The sequence below is a fragment of the Schistocerca piceifrons genome, chromosome X (assembly GCF_021461385.2).
Source record: "Schistocerca piceifrons isolate TAMUIC-IGC-003096 chromosome X, iqSchPice1.1, whole genome shotgun sequence".
Classification (NCBI taxonomy): Eukaryota; Metazoa; Arthropoda; class Insecta; order Orthoptera; family Acrididae; genus Schistocerca; species Schistocerca piceifrons.
The window spans coordinates 589,698,660-589,718,385 of NC_060149.1; the positions used below are offsets into that span (position 1 = coordinate 589,698,660).

General features: G+C 41.7%; 1 protein-coding gene across 4 annotated transcripts in view; it reads right to left on the reverse strand.

Moving 5' to 3' along the window:
• LOC124721582 (zinc finger Ran-binding domain-containing protein 2) overlaps window positions 1-18,896 on the reverse strand; it is a 70,708-nt gene extending 51,812 nt beyond the window's left edge. For 3 of the 4 annotated variants that reach the window (XM_047246628.1, XM_047246627.1, XM_047246626.1), the window contains exons 1-2: window positions 18,662-18,896; window positions 13,333-13,385 (exon numbers count right to left, since the gene is read on the reverse strand). In XM_047246628.1, the coding sequence (XP_047102584.1) occupies window positions 13,333-13,385; window positions 18,662-18,729 (121 nt within the window). In that variant the 5' untranslated portion in view covers window positions 18,730-18,896. Of the gene's footprint in view, window positions 1-13,332; window positions 13,386-18,193; window positions 18,351-18,661 lie in introns of those variants that run through there. The other variant, XM_047246629.1, reaches the window with a different exon arrangement.
• Between the last annotated feature and the right edge of the window lie 830 nt (window positions 18,897-19,726).

Sequence of the window (19,726 nt, forward strand, 5' to 3'; positions counted from 1 at the left end):
CTCACGACCTCCTCATGGACTGGCTGCTACAGTCAGAATAAGATTACAGCAAATGAAAGGAAGAACAGCTGCAATAGCTTGGGAACCCATGCCCACCAGAGTCCAGAAGCCTTAAGATGAACTCTCAGTTCAATATGGTGTGGCCCATTCATGACCAGAACGGTACAACTGTTTCCTTCAGAGAGGCTTGGTAAGAAGTATCACATGCCTTTATTGAGGTTGTAGCAGCCCATAATTCCTTATACTACATATTCAAAATCTGGTGCTTCAGTTGTGATTTCCCAGTATGCCCAGTTGGTTTGGTGTCCAAATGAATGTCATGCTGGTTCCCGCACTGTAGGTTCAAATAAAATGTCTTGTATGTTAAGAGAACAAAACGTTTCAGAGATAGCACTAGCATTTATTTTTTGTGGGCATCACTACAAATCACAAAGGTCTTGGCTGAGGGAGATCTTATTTAATGCAAGGTTAGACATATGGCTACCAACCCTGTCATATATACATAAAGCATGCACTCTGAGAACACTGCTTGTGAACCTCTCCTGGGCTGTGTACACAAAAATAACTAACCTAGTCACGAATTCTGGATCCGTCTGTGTGGGCGAATCCATATTTAGGTTGGCTGGTTGATTGGTTGGTTGGATTAAAAGAGGGGCAAAGGGACCAAATTATGAGTTCGTCAGTCCCTTATTCCGAATAAAAGAATGCCACAAGTGTGAAAATAAAACAAACGACTGGCAACTCAAAATGCAATGAAAGGAAAAATCACAAGAACGATGAAGGGCAACAAACATATAAATGGACAAAAGAGGACAAGAAAAACAACAGAAACGTAAGAAACGGGACGAAGAGATTAAAACAACAAAGCAGATTACCATGGCTGGCTGACCATGAGAATAAAAAAAGGAGAAACCAGCCACTCTGCAACACATTAACACGTCCACCCTAGAAGCACTACGGTGGAGGACACAGAGGGACAAAGGACATCCGCTAAAACTTAGATCAAATGATAAAACACACTCTCATGAATAAAACTTAATCAGCCGATGAGGCTTTGTCAGATAAAATTAGCAGCAACAAGTAGGGTAACCCAAGATTTTGTCGCAGGGCTGTCAAGTGGGGCAGTGCACCAGAATATGGGCCACTGTCAACCGGGCGCCACACCGACACTCAAGCGGGTCTTCATGGCACAAGAGGTAACTGTGGGTCACTCAGGCATGGCCAATGCGGAGCCAGCAGAGGACAACTGATTCCCTGCGAGAGGCCCACATGAAAGACTTCCTCACATTCATAGTCTCCTTAACAACACGCAGTTTGTTGTGTATACTGTTATGCCATTCCATCTCCCAATGCCAAAAAACCCTACAGTGTAACTCAGAACACAGGTGAGGTTCAGAAATGCCCATCTCCAGAAGCGGTTTCCGCATAGCCTGTTTAGCGAGCCCGTCGGCAAGTTCGTTGCCTGGAATTCCGATGTGACATGGAGTGCAGACAAACACCAATGAACGATGGGACCGTTCCACAGCATAGATGGACTCCTGAATGGACACCACCACAGGATGGCGAGGGTAGCACTGGTCGATAGCTTGTAAGCTGCTCAAGGAGTTAGTACACAGGAGAAATGACTCACCTGGGCATAAGTGGACGGGCTCAAGAGCACGAGATATGGCTGCCAGCTCTGCAATGAAAACACTGCAACCATCTGGCAAGGAGAGGTGTTCTATATGTCCTCCATGAACATCGGCAAAGTCAGTGTGACCATCAGCCATCGATCCATTGGTGTAAACCACTTCATGGCCCTTGTACATGTCACCGAGAGGAAGTGCCAGGGGAGAATCGCAGGGTTAACTGAGTGCTTAGGGTCATGTGAAAGGTCCAGGCGAAGCCGTGGGCTAGGTGTATACCATGGAAGTGTTCATGAATGAACCTCAAGTATAGGTGGTAAAGGCAAGGACTCCAGTTTGGAGAGAAGGGATCGCACACGAACTGCAATTGTAAGCTCTGACGTGGGCCGCCGATGCGGGAGATGAATCACCATGGACGGGAAAAGGAGATTGTAATTCAGATGCGCAGGAGAACTATGAATGTGTACAACATATCTGGAGAGCAATTGCGCATGCCTGACCTGCAATGGAGGGACTCCGACCTCCACCAGTACACATCACCGGACTCATCCTAAAAGCTCCTGCTGCTAGGCGAACGCCACAGTGGTGCACTGGGGCTGAGGGTGCCACTGAACCATAAACCAGACACCCATAGTCAAGGCGGGATTGAACAAGGGCTCTGTAGAGCTGCAGCAGCGTAGAGCTATCTGCACCCCAGTTGGTGTTGCTCAGGCAGCAGAGGGCATTGAGGTGCTGCCAGCACTTCCGCTTAAGCTGACAGAGATGAGGAAGCCAAGTCAATTGGGTGTCAAAAACCAGTCCTAAGAATCGATATGTCTTCACTACAGTGAGTGCACTGTCATTAAGGCAAAGTTCTGGTTCCGGATGAACGGTACAACGCCGACAGAAGTGCCTAACACACAACTTTGCAGCCGAAAACTGGAAACCGTGGGCTAGAGCCCATGACTGCGCCTTGTGGATGGCTCCCTGTAGGTGCCACTCAGCAACACCAGTACTGGTGAAGCAGTACGAAATGCAGAAGTTGTCTGCATACAGAGATGGTGAAGCGGCCCTACAGCAGCTGCTAGACCATTAATGCCCACTAAAAATAGAGACACACTCCATACAGACCCCTGCGGGACCCAATTCTCCTGGGTATGTAGCAAAATATGGGAGGCACCAACTTTGACATGAAAAGTATGAAGCGACAGGAAATTCTGGATAAAAAAATCGGGAGTGGGCCTTGGGGACCCCACTTGTATAAAGGATATGATGTCGCCAGGTGCTGTCATACACTTTTCGTAAGTAAAAAAAGACAACAACCAGGTGTTGGCGTCTGGAAAAGGCTGTTCGGATGGCAGACTTGAGGGACACTAGATTATCAGTGGTAAAGCGATCCTGTCAGAAACCACCCTGACATGGAGCCAGTACGCCACATGACTCCAGCACCCAACCCAAATGCCGACACACCATACGTTCCAACAGCTCACAAAAAACGTTGGCGAGGCTTATGGGCCAATAGCTATCCACATCAAGTGGGTTTTTACTGGGTTTAAGCACCGGAATGATGGTGCTGTGCCGCCATTGTGATGGAAAGATGCCTTCACACAAGATCTGGTTGAAGATGATGAGGAGATGTCGCTTGTAGTCAGATGAGAGATGTTTAATCATCTGACCATGGATCCGATCTGGCCCAGGAGCTGTGTTGGGGCAATGTGAAAGGGCAATGAGGAGCTCCCACTCTGTAAATGGGCCATTATAGGGTTCACTGTGGCCCGAACGAGAGGACTTTCCTCTCCATCCTCTGCTTGAGGGTGCGAAAGGCTGGGGGGTAGTTCCCCAATGAAGAGGCTCAAGCATAGTGCTCAGTAGTCACGTTTGCATCGGTAGACAACACGCCATTGATATTAATGCCAAGGACACCTGTTGAGGTCTGGTGCCCAAGACGACGTCAGATCTTCATCCAGACTTGGGAAGGTGACGTATGGCAACCAATCGTCGAGACATATCTCTCCCAGCATTCCTGCTTCCGTCGTTTGATAAGTTGGTGAACGCGGGTACGGAGCTGTTTAAAGGCTATGAGGTGCTCCAGGGAAGGGTGCCGCTTACACTGCTGTAGAGCTCACCGATGCTCCTTAATTGCCTCAGTGACTTCCGGCGACCAACAAGGGACCGCCTTCGCTGGGGGCACCCCAAAGAGCGAGGGACCACATTTACGATTGTTGCAGTCACCTGCTCAACGATCACATCGATGCTACCACGTGTGGAACAATCAACAGTGACCGCAGAGGTGAAAGTTTCCCAGTATGCCTTGTTGAGAGCCCATCTGGGCAAGCATCTGTGGGCCTGAAGCCGAGGCAGTGACAGGAAGATGGGGAAATGGTCACTACCACACAGGTTGTCACGTCCTCTCCAGGGGATAGACGGGAGAAGTCCTGGGCTGCAAATGGATAAATCAATGGCCAAGTAGCTACTAGGAGCCACACTGAAATGTGTGGCGGCCCCAGTATTTAAGAGGCAGAGGTCGAACTGAGACAGTAAAGTTTCGACATCTCTGCCTCGGCCAGTAACCACGGTGCCACCCTACAAGGGGTTATGGGCGTTAAAATCTCCCGAAAATAGGAAAGGTTTAGGGAGTTGGTCAATCAGTGCAGCTAATACCTTCAGGGGTACTGCACCACCTGGAGGAAGATATAAATTGCAGACAGTTATTTCCTGTGTCGTCCTTATTCTGACAGCCACAGCTTCAAGAGGGGTTTGAAGGGCCACAATTGCACTACAGACTGAGTTTAGGACATAAACGCAAACTTCACTTGACACTCGATTATAGTTGCTGGAGTTCCTGTAATATCCCTAATAGCCATGGAGGGCAGCGGTCCACATTGCCAGGAACCACGTTTCTTGGAGGGCAATGCAGAAAGCAGGTGTAAGGCTTAACAGTTGCCACAGCTCAGCCAGGAGGTGGAAAAAACCGCTGCAATTCCACTGGAGGATGACATCTTGAGACGGCGAAGGCATGGAACATTCAATGAGGCAGACTACGCCTCAGGGCCATCTGCTGCCACCGACTTATTGCCTGAGCAGTCTATATTCATTGTGTCTGAGGGTCTACATCTACATCCATACTCTGCAAGCCACCTGACGGTGTGTGGCGGAGGGTACCTTCAGTACCTCTACCGGTTCTCCCTTCTATTCCAGTCTCGTATTGTTCGTGGAAAGAAGGATTGTCGGTATGCCTCTGTGTGGGCTCTAATCTCTCTGATTCTATCCTCATGGTATCTTCGCAAGATATACGTGGGAGGGAGCAATATACTGCTTGACTCCTCGGTGAAGGTATGTTCTCGAAACTTCAACAAAAACCCGTACAGAGCTACTGAGCGTCTCTCCTACAGAGTATTCCACTGGAATTTATCTATCATCTCCATAATGCTTTCGCAATTACTAAATGATCCTGTAACGAAGCACGCTGCTCTCCGTTGGATCTTCTCTATCTCTTCTATCAACCCTATCTGATAAGGATCCCACACAGCTGAGCAGTATTCAAGCAGTGGGCGAACAAGCGTACTGTAACCTACTTCCTTTGTTTTCGGATTGCATTTCCTTAGGATTCTTCCAATGAATCTCAGTCTGCCATCTGCTTTACCGATGATCAACTTTATATGATCATTCCATTTTAAATCACTCCTAATGCCTACTCCCAGATAATTTATGGAATTAACTGCTTCCAGTTGCCGACCTGCTATATTGTAGCTAAATGATAAGGGATCTTTCTTTCTATGTATTCACAGCACATTACACTTGTCTACACTGAGATTCAATTGCCATTCCCTGCACCATGCATCAATTCGCTGCAGATCCTCCTGCATTTCAGTACTATTTTCCATTGTTACAACCTCTCGATATACCACAGCATCATCCGCAAAAAGCCTCAGTGAACTTGCGATGTCATCCACAAGGTCATTTACGTACATTGTGAATAGCAACGGTCCTATGACACTCCCCTACAGCACATCTGAAATCACTCTTACTTCGGAAGACTTCTCTCCATTGAGAATGACATGCTGCGTTCTGTTATCTAGAAACTCTTCAATCCAATCACACAATTGGTCTGATAGTCCATATGCTGTTACTTTGTTCATTAAACGACTGGGGAACTGTATCGAACGCCTTGCGGAAATCAATAAACATGGCATCTACCTGGGAACCCATGTCTATGGCCCTCTGAGTCTCATGGACGAACAGCGCGAGCTGGCTTTCACACAATCGTCTTTTTTGAAGCCCATGCTGATTCCTACAGAGTAGATTTCTAGTCTCCAGAAAAGTCATTATACTCAAACATAATACATGTTCCAAAATTCTACAACTGATAGACGTTAGAGATATAGGTCTATAGTTCTACACATCTGCTTGACGTCCCTTCTTGAAAACGGGGATGACCTGTGCCCTTTTCCAAACCTTTGGAACACTACGCTCTTCTAGAGACCTACAGTACACCGCTGCAAGAAGTGGGGGGGGGGGGGGGGGGTGGCAAGTTCCTTCACGTACTCTGTGTAAAATCAAACTGGTATCCCATCAGGTCCAGCGGCCTTTCCTCTTTTGAGCGATTTTAATTGTTTTTCTATCCCTCTGTTATCTATTTCGATATCTACCATTTTGACATCTGTGCGATAATCTAGAGAAGGAACTACAATGCAGTCTTCCTCTGTGAAACAGTTTTGGAAAAAGACATTTGGTACTTCGGCCTTTAGTTTGTCATCCTCTGTTTCAGTACCATTTTGGTCACAGAGTGTCTGGACATTTTGTTTTGATCCACCTACCGCTTTGAAATAAGACCAAAATTTCTTAGGATTTTCTGCCAAGTCAGTATATAGAACTTTACTTTCGAATTCATTGAACGCCTCTCGCATGGCCCTCCTCACACTACCTTTAGCTTCGCGTAATTTTTGTTTGTCTGCAAGGCTTTTGCTATGTTTATGTTTGCTGTGAAGTTCCCTTTGCTTCCGCAGCAGCTTTCTAATGCGGTTGTTGTACCACAGTGGCTCTTTTCCATCTCTTACGATCTTGCTTGGCACATACTCATCTAACACATTTTGTACGATGGTTTTGAACTTTGTCCACTGATCCTCAACACTACCTGTACTTAAGACAAATCTTTTGTGTTGAGCCATCAGGTAGTCTGAAATCTTCCTACCTTTTTTAATATTTCTATTTAGGGCTGAAATCATCGATGCAGTAACCGCTTTATGATCGCTGATTCCCTGTTCTGCGTTAACTGTTTCAAATAGTTATGGTCTGTTAGTCACCAGAAGGTCTAATATGTTATCGACACGAGTCGGTTCTCTGTTTAACTGCTCAAGGTAGTTTAAGAAAATTTCACTGGATTCTTTGTCCCTGCCACCCGGCAAATTAAAATCTCCACCCACAACTATAACATGGTGGAGAAATCTACTCGAAATATTTTCCAAATTATCCTTCAGGGGGCCTCCCCACGGGCGCCACCCAGCTGCAGCAAAGTCCACCTGGCAGGATGGCCACTGCCGGGAGTCCCAATGCCCCAGGGTGACAGGCATTTATTCCTTGGCATATGTGGGGAGTTAATGGCACAGGCATCTGCAGAGCGATCCCTGTGTTGTCAGGGGGCTACAGCCAACATGGTACATGGTGGCCCCACCGCAACGTGCTGGTTATCAGGTGCAAACAAGCCCATGGTCATCATCGTCACAGAAAGCGACACTGGCATAGTGTATGTTGGAAAATGCAACCAGGAAGGTGTCCTCATCCAAGAGATGGAGAATGAGCGGGACTTCAATGCGACAACGAAAAAGCGAGCTACAGATCTCAAGGCATGATGGACACAATGCACCATGTAAGGCGCTGGGCTCGCTCTTCGGAAAATTTTGAAGAATAGAGGTCAAACCCTACAGGGCACCATTACATAAAGGCCGAAACATGAGAGACTCCTTTTAGACACCTCTTACAACAGGCAGGAATACCTCAGGCCTATTCTTACCCCTGGACCTGCAGAGGTTCCATATTTAGGGTACTCATGGAGTGCTGAATGGCACATAGTACATTCCAATCATATCGCAATTGTTCTAGGCTGGTTTGTAAACAGTCTGAACTGTTGGTTGTGAAACAAGAGTGGAGTAACATGAGTGGTTCACAGTCTGCAAGTATAATCTGTTACGAGTTGCTGGTTTCTTACCTCGATACTCATTTCCATCAGGAGACACACACACACACACACACACACACACACACACACACACACACACACACACACACACACACACGAGTGTACGCTTGTGCACGTGTAATAAATGCTGTGTCAAATTGCAGATAAGATGTTGCTAAGAAATCTGATGCTATTAAATTTCATCATAGAATCTGCATTTAGCTAGCATTTGAGAGGTAACACCGTTAACTTAGTGTCAAACAAAAGGTCTAAAAATCTAACATTTTCAATCCCTTGAAGTAACTAGTTACCTAGTAAATCTCTGGGTGAGACTGCACAGTCTGAAGTCAGCAAAAAGGTCATGTGGCAAGTTTTCATAGGACAAAAGGGGTAACCCTAATCCACAGCCCAGTTTTGTGTTTTCCACATGGCTCCATGAAGCTGTCACTGTGGTGTGCAATGATGTGGAACTATAGTGCAGACCAAAGTCCTTCAGATACAGGAATGGTAAAACTATGGGCATCATGGAGGCCACTACACCATTAATTGCAATGGTGTAGACAGTAACACTGAAAACTGAATCCTGAAGGACTCCATTCTCCTATATAAACTAATTGCTGATGACTGAACCTGCCAGCCCAGAACAGTCAATGGGCTACTAAGTTACGTACAAAAATCTGTAATCAAACATGAAAACCCCTGTTTGTTGAAGTTTTAGGATTGCAGCTGGATGATGTTGATTTCTTGCCACGATATTTCTGTTGACAGCCATTCTGCCATCTTCAGGTGAGAATATCCAATTTACAACTGAAGTGGAGAAGGTTGGCTGGCTTTGTTTCTAGATGTTTTGCTAAGTCAGAAAGTTGATTGATCATTGGGACATTCCATTTACTGTAAGCCCACACATACACTCCTGTATTTGTAGGCATCTAGCTGCCACCATCCATCACAAGCTACGGGTGTCCTTCGAACTTTGGTGCGCCTGGCACATAGTGTGTCTAACAGAGACAGCCTTGCAAAGGAGTTGAAACACTTACACTGTGTTCACAAATAATGGATGTCCTCCACATTGGATCAGCACAGCTCTGAAGAGCAAGAAATGTGACCACCGATGAGAGCAAGACGAGGAGTGGTTCAAATCCACGGTGTTCCTTCCATATGTCATCAATACTTCATCAAAATTAGGTGAATCCTAAGGAAACATAAAGCAATCTTCTGGCCGCCTACAAAGACTTGTTCTCTTCTCAGCTCAGTGAAAGATGATATGGGATTGCGGAGGGCTGGAAACTACAGAATATCTTCACAGCACGGCAAAGTCTACATTGTTCAGAGAACACACAGAGTATGTGAAAGATGCATTGAACATTAATGCCACACTCGCCTTTCGTAGCCCTGTATCTCCACAGGAAATTCTATAGATTATTCTGCCACAGAAATCCTGGCCTCAGCAAGATCCTTTAAGGATTCAATTATTACAATCTCAATCTGATTATGTCTATTTTGTCGCTCTCTGCTAGATAAAATTAAATAGGTTTTTCTAATATTGCAGCAAGCAAAATAAGCGAGACTTTTATTGCAAAAATGGTCATTTTTATGTACTTTGTTTACACAAATAACATGACATAATATAAGTCACGAAGTGCCAATATCAAATGCCTATTAGGTTTACTACAGACAATAGAATCAAGCAACTGCTAGCCGAGGACTGTACAACTGGTCTTTAATAGTGCAGCGCTCTGGCAAAAATTTGTCAAAATTTCATTTTCTTGGATACACCAAGAAGATATTATGTAATCTTTCTTACTTGTCATTCCTGTTAATCATTTATTTTCACTCTGCTAGATGGAATCTATGGATTTTGTTAATAATTATAACAATGCTGATCTTTCGCACACCCAGTCAACCACATAAGCAAACAGTATTGACATTCACTCATTCGGGTTTATTCGGCTCAGCTCGTATAGCCCTATCTCCTCTTTGTCTGCAGGAAAGCTTTTTATTTGTAGATGAGATGGCTATTCCCCTGGCAGAAACATCACATACACTATGCATGCATTCAAAAATCAACTTATAACGCATTCAGAAAACAACTTAGAATGTGTTCAAAAACCAACAAGAATGCATTACAAAATCATATGAATAATCAATAGACCAATGTGCACTGAATACAGCAGGTCATCAGCAGTGCATTTGTGAAACAAGTACTTTTTTTTCCTTCAAGAATATGAATTTAGAACCCCTGAAATTCCCACCTGGGGCAGATACCCAGTCTGCAATGATTGAGGAATCAGTATATTTCTGTGCACGGGGAATGGGCTCTCATTGATCATACATAGTGTTCCCAGCACTCCAGATTATTCTTGTTTATTAAAAATTGTACCCTTACTCAATGTACCTTAAACGCAATTAAATGTTCCACAGAAGGAATGCTCTCCAATAGCTGCAGGTATTTCTTTTTGCCCACCGGGGCACAGGTTTCTCGAGTGGTGGGAGGGCACAATGAATAGAGGATTCTTGCTTCCACAGCATGTACAGTATAATTTTGTCAATAGCATCCTTTATCACTCTTTCGATTTCCTTCTGTTGACTGGTTTCAGATATTGCTTTCGAGGTGTAAGCTTGCCAGTTGGCTTTTCTAAATGATTAGCACGGTCAAATTCTGCTGATCAATAGTCTGGGAAGATAAAGACGTGTGTCCAACAGCAAGTTGACTTCTTGAAGTCAGTTGTAGAAGCTATTTCTACTAGTCCTTTTATGTGGAAACATCCCCAGAAAGTGTACTTTTGCAAGTTTCATCAACTTCCATTAGCAGTTTCTGCAGGTTCATGGAAACAGTTTCTTGCATCTTGTGTTTAACAGCAGTGTGGTGTCAAGAAGCGAGAAATACGTGCAGACCAGTGAAAGAACCCAACTTTTTATCAGGAAAGTTGAGTGCTTTCCTATATTGTGGGATGTAAATGGCTAAGTACTATGGGACTTAACATCTGAGGTCATCAGTCCCCTAGACTGAGAACTACTTAAACCTAACTAACCTAAGGACACCACACACATCCATGCCCGAGGCAGGATTCGAACCTGCGACCGTAGCAGCAGTGCAGTTCTCGACTGAAGTGCCTAGAACTGCTCAGCCAAAGCAGCCAGCTGTGGGATGTGCATATAGATTTGAAGAATAGGGTTAAAGGTATGCTGCACTATAAAATATTGTAGCAGAATTATTTTGATACAACAGATAACGCAATATGTAAAAAAAAAGTTCACAATTTGCAGGCTCTGTATGGGCAATAAATTAATCAAGTGTTTCCTGTAATCTTAAATATGTATGCCTCAGTATCCTTTCCTTTACAGGATCAATTTTTGCCCAAGCAACTTGCACAAGCGAATTTGTACAAGTTTTTATACTAATGTAAATATCTCTGCAAGTTCTTGTGGAAGGTACTTGCTAATGGACACACACTGATAAGAAAATGGTCAGTGTGGCAATGGATGTCCCACCAGATTGGGGGAGCTGTTCAGGCTACAGATTGTAATATCTATGGTGAAATACGATCAACATGTGTGATGAAGTGTGAATTCTGTCAGCTCAACTCTGGCTCAGAAATTAATAGCTCTGTTGACTGACCCTTACTGGATGTGGTTTTTGTTGCCAACACATTGTTGTGGGTATTTCAGTCCCCCAGTGGCAAGAAAGGCGGAGACATTAGTTCTACTAGGTCTGCCAGCTTGTGATATGGTATGTTTCTATCTGGGAGAAGTAGATATTAGATACTGTTCCCTTTAATGGACAAATGGACTTGCACTGCCACAGCTTACAATCCATAGGTTAGTGGCACTTGCTCACTGATGGTGTCCGACTGTATCAGTATGTAGGGACTTCCAGATGTCGTCTTGCTGTTAGTGTGAATATAACAATAGATGTTGTAGTCATCATCACTTGGGAATGTGATTTCTGAATACCATATCTCGTGTACTGTCATACAGACAGCAGGGTAAGTAGCCATCTGTTAACAGAATTCGGCCAGCTGGAGAGTCTCTTGATGGTACATCAGATTTGGTTTTGTGAATGCAGTGAAGGGGAAGGTAGTACAAGTTATGTTAATAGTGGCTTGTGTACAATCTGAGGATGCATTTCTTCTTCAGTTTTCATAGGTCAACATCAGGGACGATTGAGCTGGATTGGCTGGTACTGCCAAATTTAGTTTGATTTTCAATTTTTTCCTTCCTGTCACTGCGAGACTTCTGCTTCTGTGAGCACTTTCCTGTCACGACTTCTGGGATGGAAGATGATTATTTCTTTCTATTACTTGCAGTCTGTGGCTCTTTCAACCACTGGTTGTTAGTCTGGTGATATATTTCATTCTGAAAGGGGGAGAGGGTGAATTGGCATGTGATGCTTGAGGAAAATTAGGTGTGTGTGGTTCCACTAATGACGTCATTGCCACCAATGCTATGAGTTTGAGGTCAAGGGAGGTCGCATCCTCTCATTCAGTTAGACAACATTCTTTGATGTGCAACTAGAGCAAGGAGTTAAAGCTTTGAGATTTAGTACTCTGTCATACTAGGTGCAGATTTTGTCAATATGTCTGCAAAATTTGATGTCATATTGATAAGGTGGGGCCATTCAAATGTTTCCCTTGAATTTCAATACAATATTCGATTCAGTGTTTTATATTCTAGGATCATCATATTATTCTAGACATGAAATGGAATGTGAAACTGATAAAGCAAAAAAAGAAAAATCCGACAATACGGATAAAATTTGAGTTTCCAATAACTGGCAAATAGGCTATAAAATTTCCTAACATACTGCCAATGTCAATTTTGTCTGATTACATATTTTAAATGTACGATAAGTTTTTAAGACTTTTTCCCTTGTAATGAAAGTACCTTCTTCTTCTATAATGTCATTGACCACCCCTCATATTGCATTTCTTCTAAGCTATTAAAACAAATGAATTTTGCAGAAGAACTTTACACACTTACAAGAAAATAAAATCAACAAAGACTAAAAAACACCGCCGAAGGCACAAACTATATGAGTCATAAAAAATGAGCACAAGAAATGACACAAAATGGCTGCTATGCACTTGGGAGAAAACTAGCAGTTTGAGGAAAATTCTCAAACTAATTTCCTCACTGTTGCCAACCGTGTGTGTATGGCTTTTTAGCCACTGCTTAAATAGTGTATTGTTTGTCAGAAACCGAAGCCTGATGTACACTGTGTAATGGAACTGTCTCCTGCATAATATGATGACGATTTCCAATTTCAGCTACTGCTACTTTCTGTGCTGTCAGGTGTACAGCTCGGATGCTCATTTTTATGAGCACACACATGATGAATTCTCACTGCTGCTCGAACAGACCTAATACTCACTCAGTGTTCGAAACTTTGATGCAACAAGCTCAGACATGTCTTGTACAAAATTTACATTAAAAAATATCTTAATACTGTAAAACAGTGAACTACTGTAGTGTTTCTTATGCAGAGATAGATTTTCAATCCACAAAACCAATTCTCCATAAGAACACTATTTTCAAATTTGTGTGTACACTTACCCTTATCACACCGATTACAGGTGTCCCGCCTCGCAAAGTTAATATTGCCACACCTGAAAAATTCAGACAGAATATAATACACACTTAACAGAAATTCAGAAGAGTAAGACTCTAATGCTTGTACCAATGATAAAGAAAGTACATAAATAGCTGTAAACTACTTCAGGTGGACTACAGCTAAGTGTGTAATAGGTCACTGAAGTCGGGGAGCTTCATATAACATTTTGTAGATGCCAGACCACACTGATGTATCCATCTATCAATTTGGATGAACCCTAACTAAAACACAGACATCACTTTTCACAATTTCAGCAATGTCTCCCAGTAAACTGAATCTTCTCATTCCTTGCAAGAGAACATTAAATAGCATTCACAGCATAGGCCAGATAAAGAGAAATATTCAATACGAGTCATGAGCTTTGACCAGTGACAGGAAATGTGACAAATGCCTTAAACAACATAGCAACTGTAATGCGATATCAGTGGTGCCGTTTTTTTTTTTCTCTCCTTTCTGTATAATAATTACAGAAAGGTAATTTGAGTGCCGACTGGCTTTCTCCCTTGTGTTTACAGTCAGACTGACATTTCTTGTTAGTTGAAATTTCACACCTTGGAACTGATTTCTTCCAATAAGAGCTCTCAATGTCTTACACAAATTGCCCACTGTTGCCAATGTGCTATAACCCATCAATGAACTCGTAGCTTAGTGTTTGAATCATGCATAGTAGCTAATACATTCAGTAGCCAGCAGTCTGTATGACTATCATTAATGTCGGTGTACAAGAGCAGGACTACATACTTGCTGTTTGCTGAAGCCATAACCGATGAGATGGACTGCTGATAGTCATAGCAGCAATACTGCAATGGCGCATGGAAGATCTCACCCAACAAGTGTTTTTAATTAGACCATGGCATGTGAATACCACAGGGTCACAAGTTTACAGGGGTCATGAAAAATTACATAAAGGAGTATATATACAGGGATGGAAGCATTTGAAGTTTTAAACAGATGAACAATGTATTATGTGAGACACACATTTAATCACATACTTCGAAACTAACTTGTTTCTGAGCCAAAAATATTACATGTGACTGACTGACAACAAAATATGGCAATTCACCGGAGTGTGAAAACAATTTTGATTGTAAAAGTGGTAGAATTAAAACTGTTTTGAATTAAGAACACTCTAGAATTTTCTAATTCATTTTAGGACTAAGAATATAGAATCTTCAACTTAACTGATTATTTGAAATAACTGTCATTCTCAAAAGACTTTCATTTCATTGTTATTAGGTCTTAAATGTATTACCAACATAGATGCTATTAAAGACTGGGCATTGCCTCAAAGTACAAGCAAGCATGAGTAATCACTCATGATTACTTAAATAATGAATTACTGAGCAGTGCATAGCACGTAATAGTGAATGACGTGTGTGTTGTGCTTTGTTTCCAAGTTGTTTTTAGGTACCTTAATGTGTCATTTGACATTAACTGAATGTGTGAGGCTGTCACTGGACAAGTTTGCACCAGTTTGATAGTGAGTTACTTTGATTTTGCCTATTGTGGGAGATGGATTCATGCACAAGTTTAGTATTATTAGTGCTGTATGTTTCTTATGGTCAGCAATTTAATAGTGTTTTCCTTTTTTGATGGTAAAGATAGAAAAGATAAATCTAAGAATATGTTATTGCATGTTGCAATTCGCGCAGATATGGTGTGTATGAATAGTTCTTTACGTATATCAAAATAGTGGATGATGCAAGATTCCCAAGTGTTTTTCTTGTTACAGTTTGGTAATTTTGTTGCACTGTGGTTTATCGACATTGATTTACCATTGTTTGTTAGGTTATGTTTTTGATATTAGTTATGCGAATGAGTTTTGGCTTGTTGTACTGTTGACTCCATTTTAGATGGGTAGGGCAGATGAAGGTTTGGATAATGGGTCTGACAAGTTGTATGTATTGGCTTTTGGTACTGTGGCCTTCGTGTTAGCTGCCATAGAGGTCAAGGGAAATTTGCAATATCAGATTTTGGAGTTCTGTGAGAGTTCTTGGTATGAAGGGCTGCACATGAGCTGTATGGGTCAAGACGAAATTTGCAGTACCGGGTTTTAAACTGTATGTGCATTCCTTCCATCAAGAGCAGAGTTTCAGCTAGATATATCAAGCAAAATGTACGATACCAATGGTTTCGTTTTGCATTTTTAGGTTCTGCTGAAAGTTGAGAATATAGTGTTGTCAATTTTTGGTTACTATTTGTTTTGGAATGGTGTCATCATTCTTACTGTAGTAATATTCCATCTGTCTTCCCCCCCCCCCCCCCCCCACCTTCTCAAAACTTCTACTTCCTTCAGTAGGCCTGTTTGTTTCATTTCACTGTGAAGGTTAAATATTTCAGTGTTCTATGTTTATTCACAAGTGTTATGAGTCATGCTATGCTCGCCATACTATATATGCCTTTAATAGGAGTGTCCGTCATCTGGGATTACGGAAGTGTCCGATTCCACCTGTCCGCTTTGACGCATGACGTCGTCAATATGGCGGAAATGGCTATTCTAAGAGTCCCAATATGGCGCCTATGATGTCACTACACACACACACACAGCAACAAACACAATAATACACATAAATAAGACAATAACATCTTCCTCCTAAAATACAATCAAAATAACAGGACAAATGTGGGAAATGGGTTTTTTTTGGGAGGGGACAAGCTAAATATAACAGTAAAAAAAAAAAACCGTAATCCCAAAGCACACAAAAAGGCAAACACAAAAATAATTACAATATCTATAGGAATCGAACACTTCCCTTGACCTATATAGGTCAACCGCAGCTGACGATACCAAAACACCAATGCCTACAGCAAAAACTACGGAAATTGGAATCAGACACTGCTGATGATACCAAAACACCAGTACCTACATATAAAACTACAAAAAATGGAATCGGTAATTTCCCTTGACCTTCATAGGTCAACCACAACTACTGATACGAAAAAAACCAACACCTACAACTTCGAAAAACAAAAACAAAACCACAACACCTCAAAAATTCAAAAGTTAAACATCCCTACTGAAATTAAAAGACATCCAATACACAATAAATACACAGAACATTACAACAAACAGGCCCAAAAAAACAATTACTTATCACCAACAGATACAAGATGACATCAACAAACACAACCAACTCAAACTCCGCAATGACGACGTCATACACAACACCCTTACGTCATGGGTCAAAGCAGATGGGTGGAATTGGATTCTTTCGACAGCCATTTTGCTACCACTAACTTGACATCATCTGCAAGCGCTTTAGACTGAGATTTAAATCGTGCTCTTCCTAGACACTAAATGTTCTAAAACACAGAAGCACATATCCCTGGGTTAACATCTACAGTACTATAAGCTCTTACCTCATTGAGAATCCATAAAACTAATTTTCTATCAGTAATAAGCCTGCACTAATTTGGAATGCAGATTTTAATACTACAATTGGTGCATTTTGAAGACTGACAAACAATCCAGTGCTGCACCACTAGTATGGTTACATATCAACTAAAATGAACAGGATATATGAGAATTTTTATGTAAAAAAAAATCAATGTCACAAGAAATCAAGTTAGTATGTGTTAGCCCTTGCTTTTGTGGAAAACTACTTATACACTCTACAGGGCAATGGATAAAGTGTTCTGAGTATTATCCAGGTGGATCCTTACTCATGATAATTATGGGCTTGTGGGGCACTCAACTTCACGGTCATCAGCGCCCTTACAACATCCCAATTTTTCAAAGTCCAAGTTTTACACAATCCCATCTAGCCACTGCCACAAATGAGGATGATGATGATGAAATGATGTGGACAACACAAACACCCAGTCCCCAGGCAGAGAAGATCCCTAACCTGGCTGGGAATAGAACCCGGGAGCCCGTGATCCAGAGGTAGCAGCGCTAGCCACTAGACCACAAGCTGCGGATGGATCCTCCGTGGGCAAGCAGATCATCATCTTCGGCTATAGCCTGCTACAGTCGCCTCCAGGGAATTAGAGAGAAATTTTTGACAGTAATATCAGTTGCGAAAATTCATGATCACTGAGTGAGGAAAAAAATGACAGGAGTAAGCAACCATATCATTTAAAACAACCATCATAGTATTCGGTGGTGGTAATTCAGGACTACTTAGAAAAGCTAAATCTGGACGATGATACATAAACTAATTCCACTCTGTCAAATGCAGAAATAGGAGGAAAACACCGTGGTTCACCAGTATTTATGTTTGCTGCAGTTAGTTATCCACTACAGACGTCATCAGTTACTTTTGCACATACATACATAGTTAAGTGTGTGTAGAGCATAAATTTTTTAGTTACGTATGTTTCTAAAGACAAAGACAAAAGAGAAGTTTGATCCGTGTATGAGGAAGCCGTATTATTCTGTACAGCATACTTTAAGAATTATACTATTCCAACTAGTCCGACTTAATCATCTTAAAATACAGATGTTCGTATTTAGAACATTTCTTACATTTCGTTTGACGATATAATAAATAGATCAAGTGTTTTGCATCTGAAAATTCCGTTACAGCACAGTGTAGTTACTGAAACAACCCAAATATAAAACAACACAACGTTTGACTAAAATCGGAATTTAACTAATGAATCTACACAATACCGGTCTCCAGCTCACAACAGAGTAGACGTTGTAGAGATTTGAGTACCATTGGAAATACGTATTTAATACGATTTCAACGTTTGTACGCTCACAAATATTCGTATGTGATGAAACTTAAATTTCAGTATGAGTATTCTCATTTAAGATCCACGATAAAGTATAGTACTGCAAAGAATAAGCTTACACACATTTCAAAGAAAGAACATTAGGCTAAATCTCAGACCCTCGAGTTGTGAATGGATCTGTATAGGGTAAACACTAATTGGCGGAAACTACTGTCCATTGGTGTGTCTTTTACGGATGGATGAACAGATCTCTGCGATTTCTCTTCGAAGGTCACGCAATGCAACACCAAATGACGATTATCGGGTATTTCCTAGATTAGTTTATCCTGCGCTGCGATTTGGAATTTAATCCAGGCACTGATCGGTGCCGAGGTAAACAATCACTATAGAATAAACAGGATTGAGAGGGGGGGGGGGGGGGGGGGGAGGGAGGGACATGTTTTACCCGCGTCAAAATTAAATGACGAGAGTTTTGCTTCTAAATCGATGGCGGTAAATAGTTTGAAATACCAACAAATGAACCATGAATATTAACGATGACAAAAGGCAGAGGGAATAGTTAACACACTACCTCAGTGTTGTTTTACTTACTGAGGATCACTGCATATCCAATCACCTTCGCTCATTTTAAATCGACTGTTACCCGATGCCGTGTCCATACTTTGTCTCAAATCGTTACGACGGAATAGAAATTTTTAAGATTTTAATTTGTGTTGCTAAATTTAGTCGTATATCAAAGAAATCCCCACTCTTCTCTTCCCAAACAATCACCACAAAATTCCATTCCGTGCCCCTTCCACCTACAATTAATGAAACAACGATTAAATCTGGCAACACTGGTTTCATAGATATATTTTTTGGCCCACAGCTGAAATTGCTGTCACAGTACCTTTTTATGATAGTATGTTTTTTGCGTTTGTTGGTTCCGATAATTGTATTGTCCTCAATGTATTTTATGTTTTATATGTAAGAATTACGGAGTAAAATTTAAGCTTACTTTTTATTGCAACATAAATCAGCAGCTTCAATGCAACGACATTTTCATTTTTCTTCAAGTTTAGTGAAAACTCAGCATTCGTCTAATGGTTTATCACCCGTTTGGCACAGTAAATGTGACGACAACCTTTCTTTTTCCCAAACGATGTAGGATTAAATTCTCGTTAACATAAGGAAAGCTAATATCGGGGGCAACTCCGATGCTGTGTTATTGTTCAGATTTAAAGTTATAAATATGCGAACGGCAGTAGAGCTAGGTGCAAACATTCATAAATATATTAAATGAGATGTTAATAATTGATTACCACTTTAGTTATTAAAATATTCTTCGAAAGTTCTGAAAAATGTAACTGACGAACATTATTATTGCGAAGATGGACAAATGTTCTTGAATACTTCACAATTTATATTCCATAAGAACACTCCACTGAGATCTATATTACTAAGTGACTATCCAGGAACTGAATGCCAGTTGCATGTTGCCTGTCTAACGGATTCCAGGGGCAACAAGAATTTAATTTTCAATATTTCACGTAATTATTGACGGAATTCAAAAATTTAAAATATTGTCGCTGTCTACTCACTAAGAGCTATGATATTAAAAGTTTAACACGAGGCAAGTATTGTAGTGAAAAACTGTATTTGTCTTGAGGCAGCATA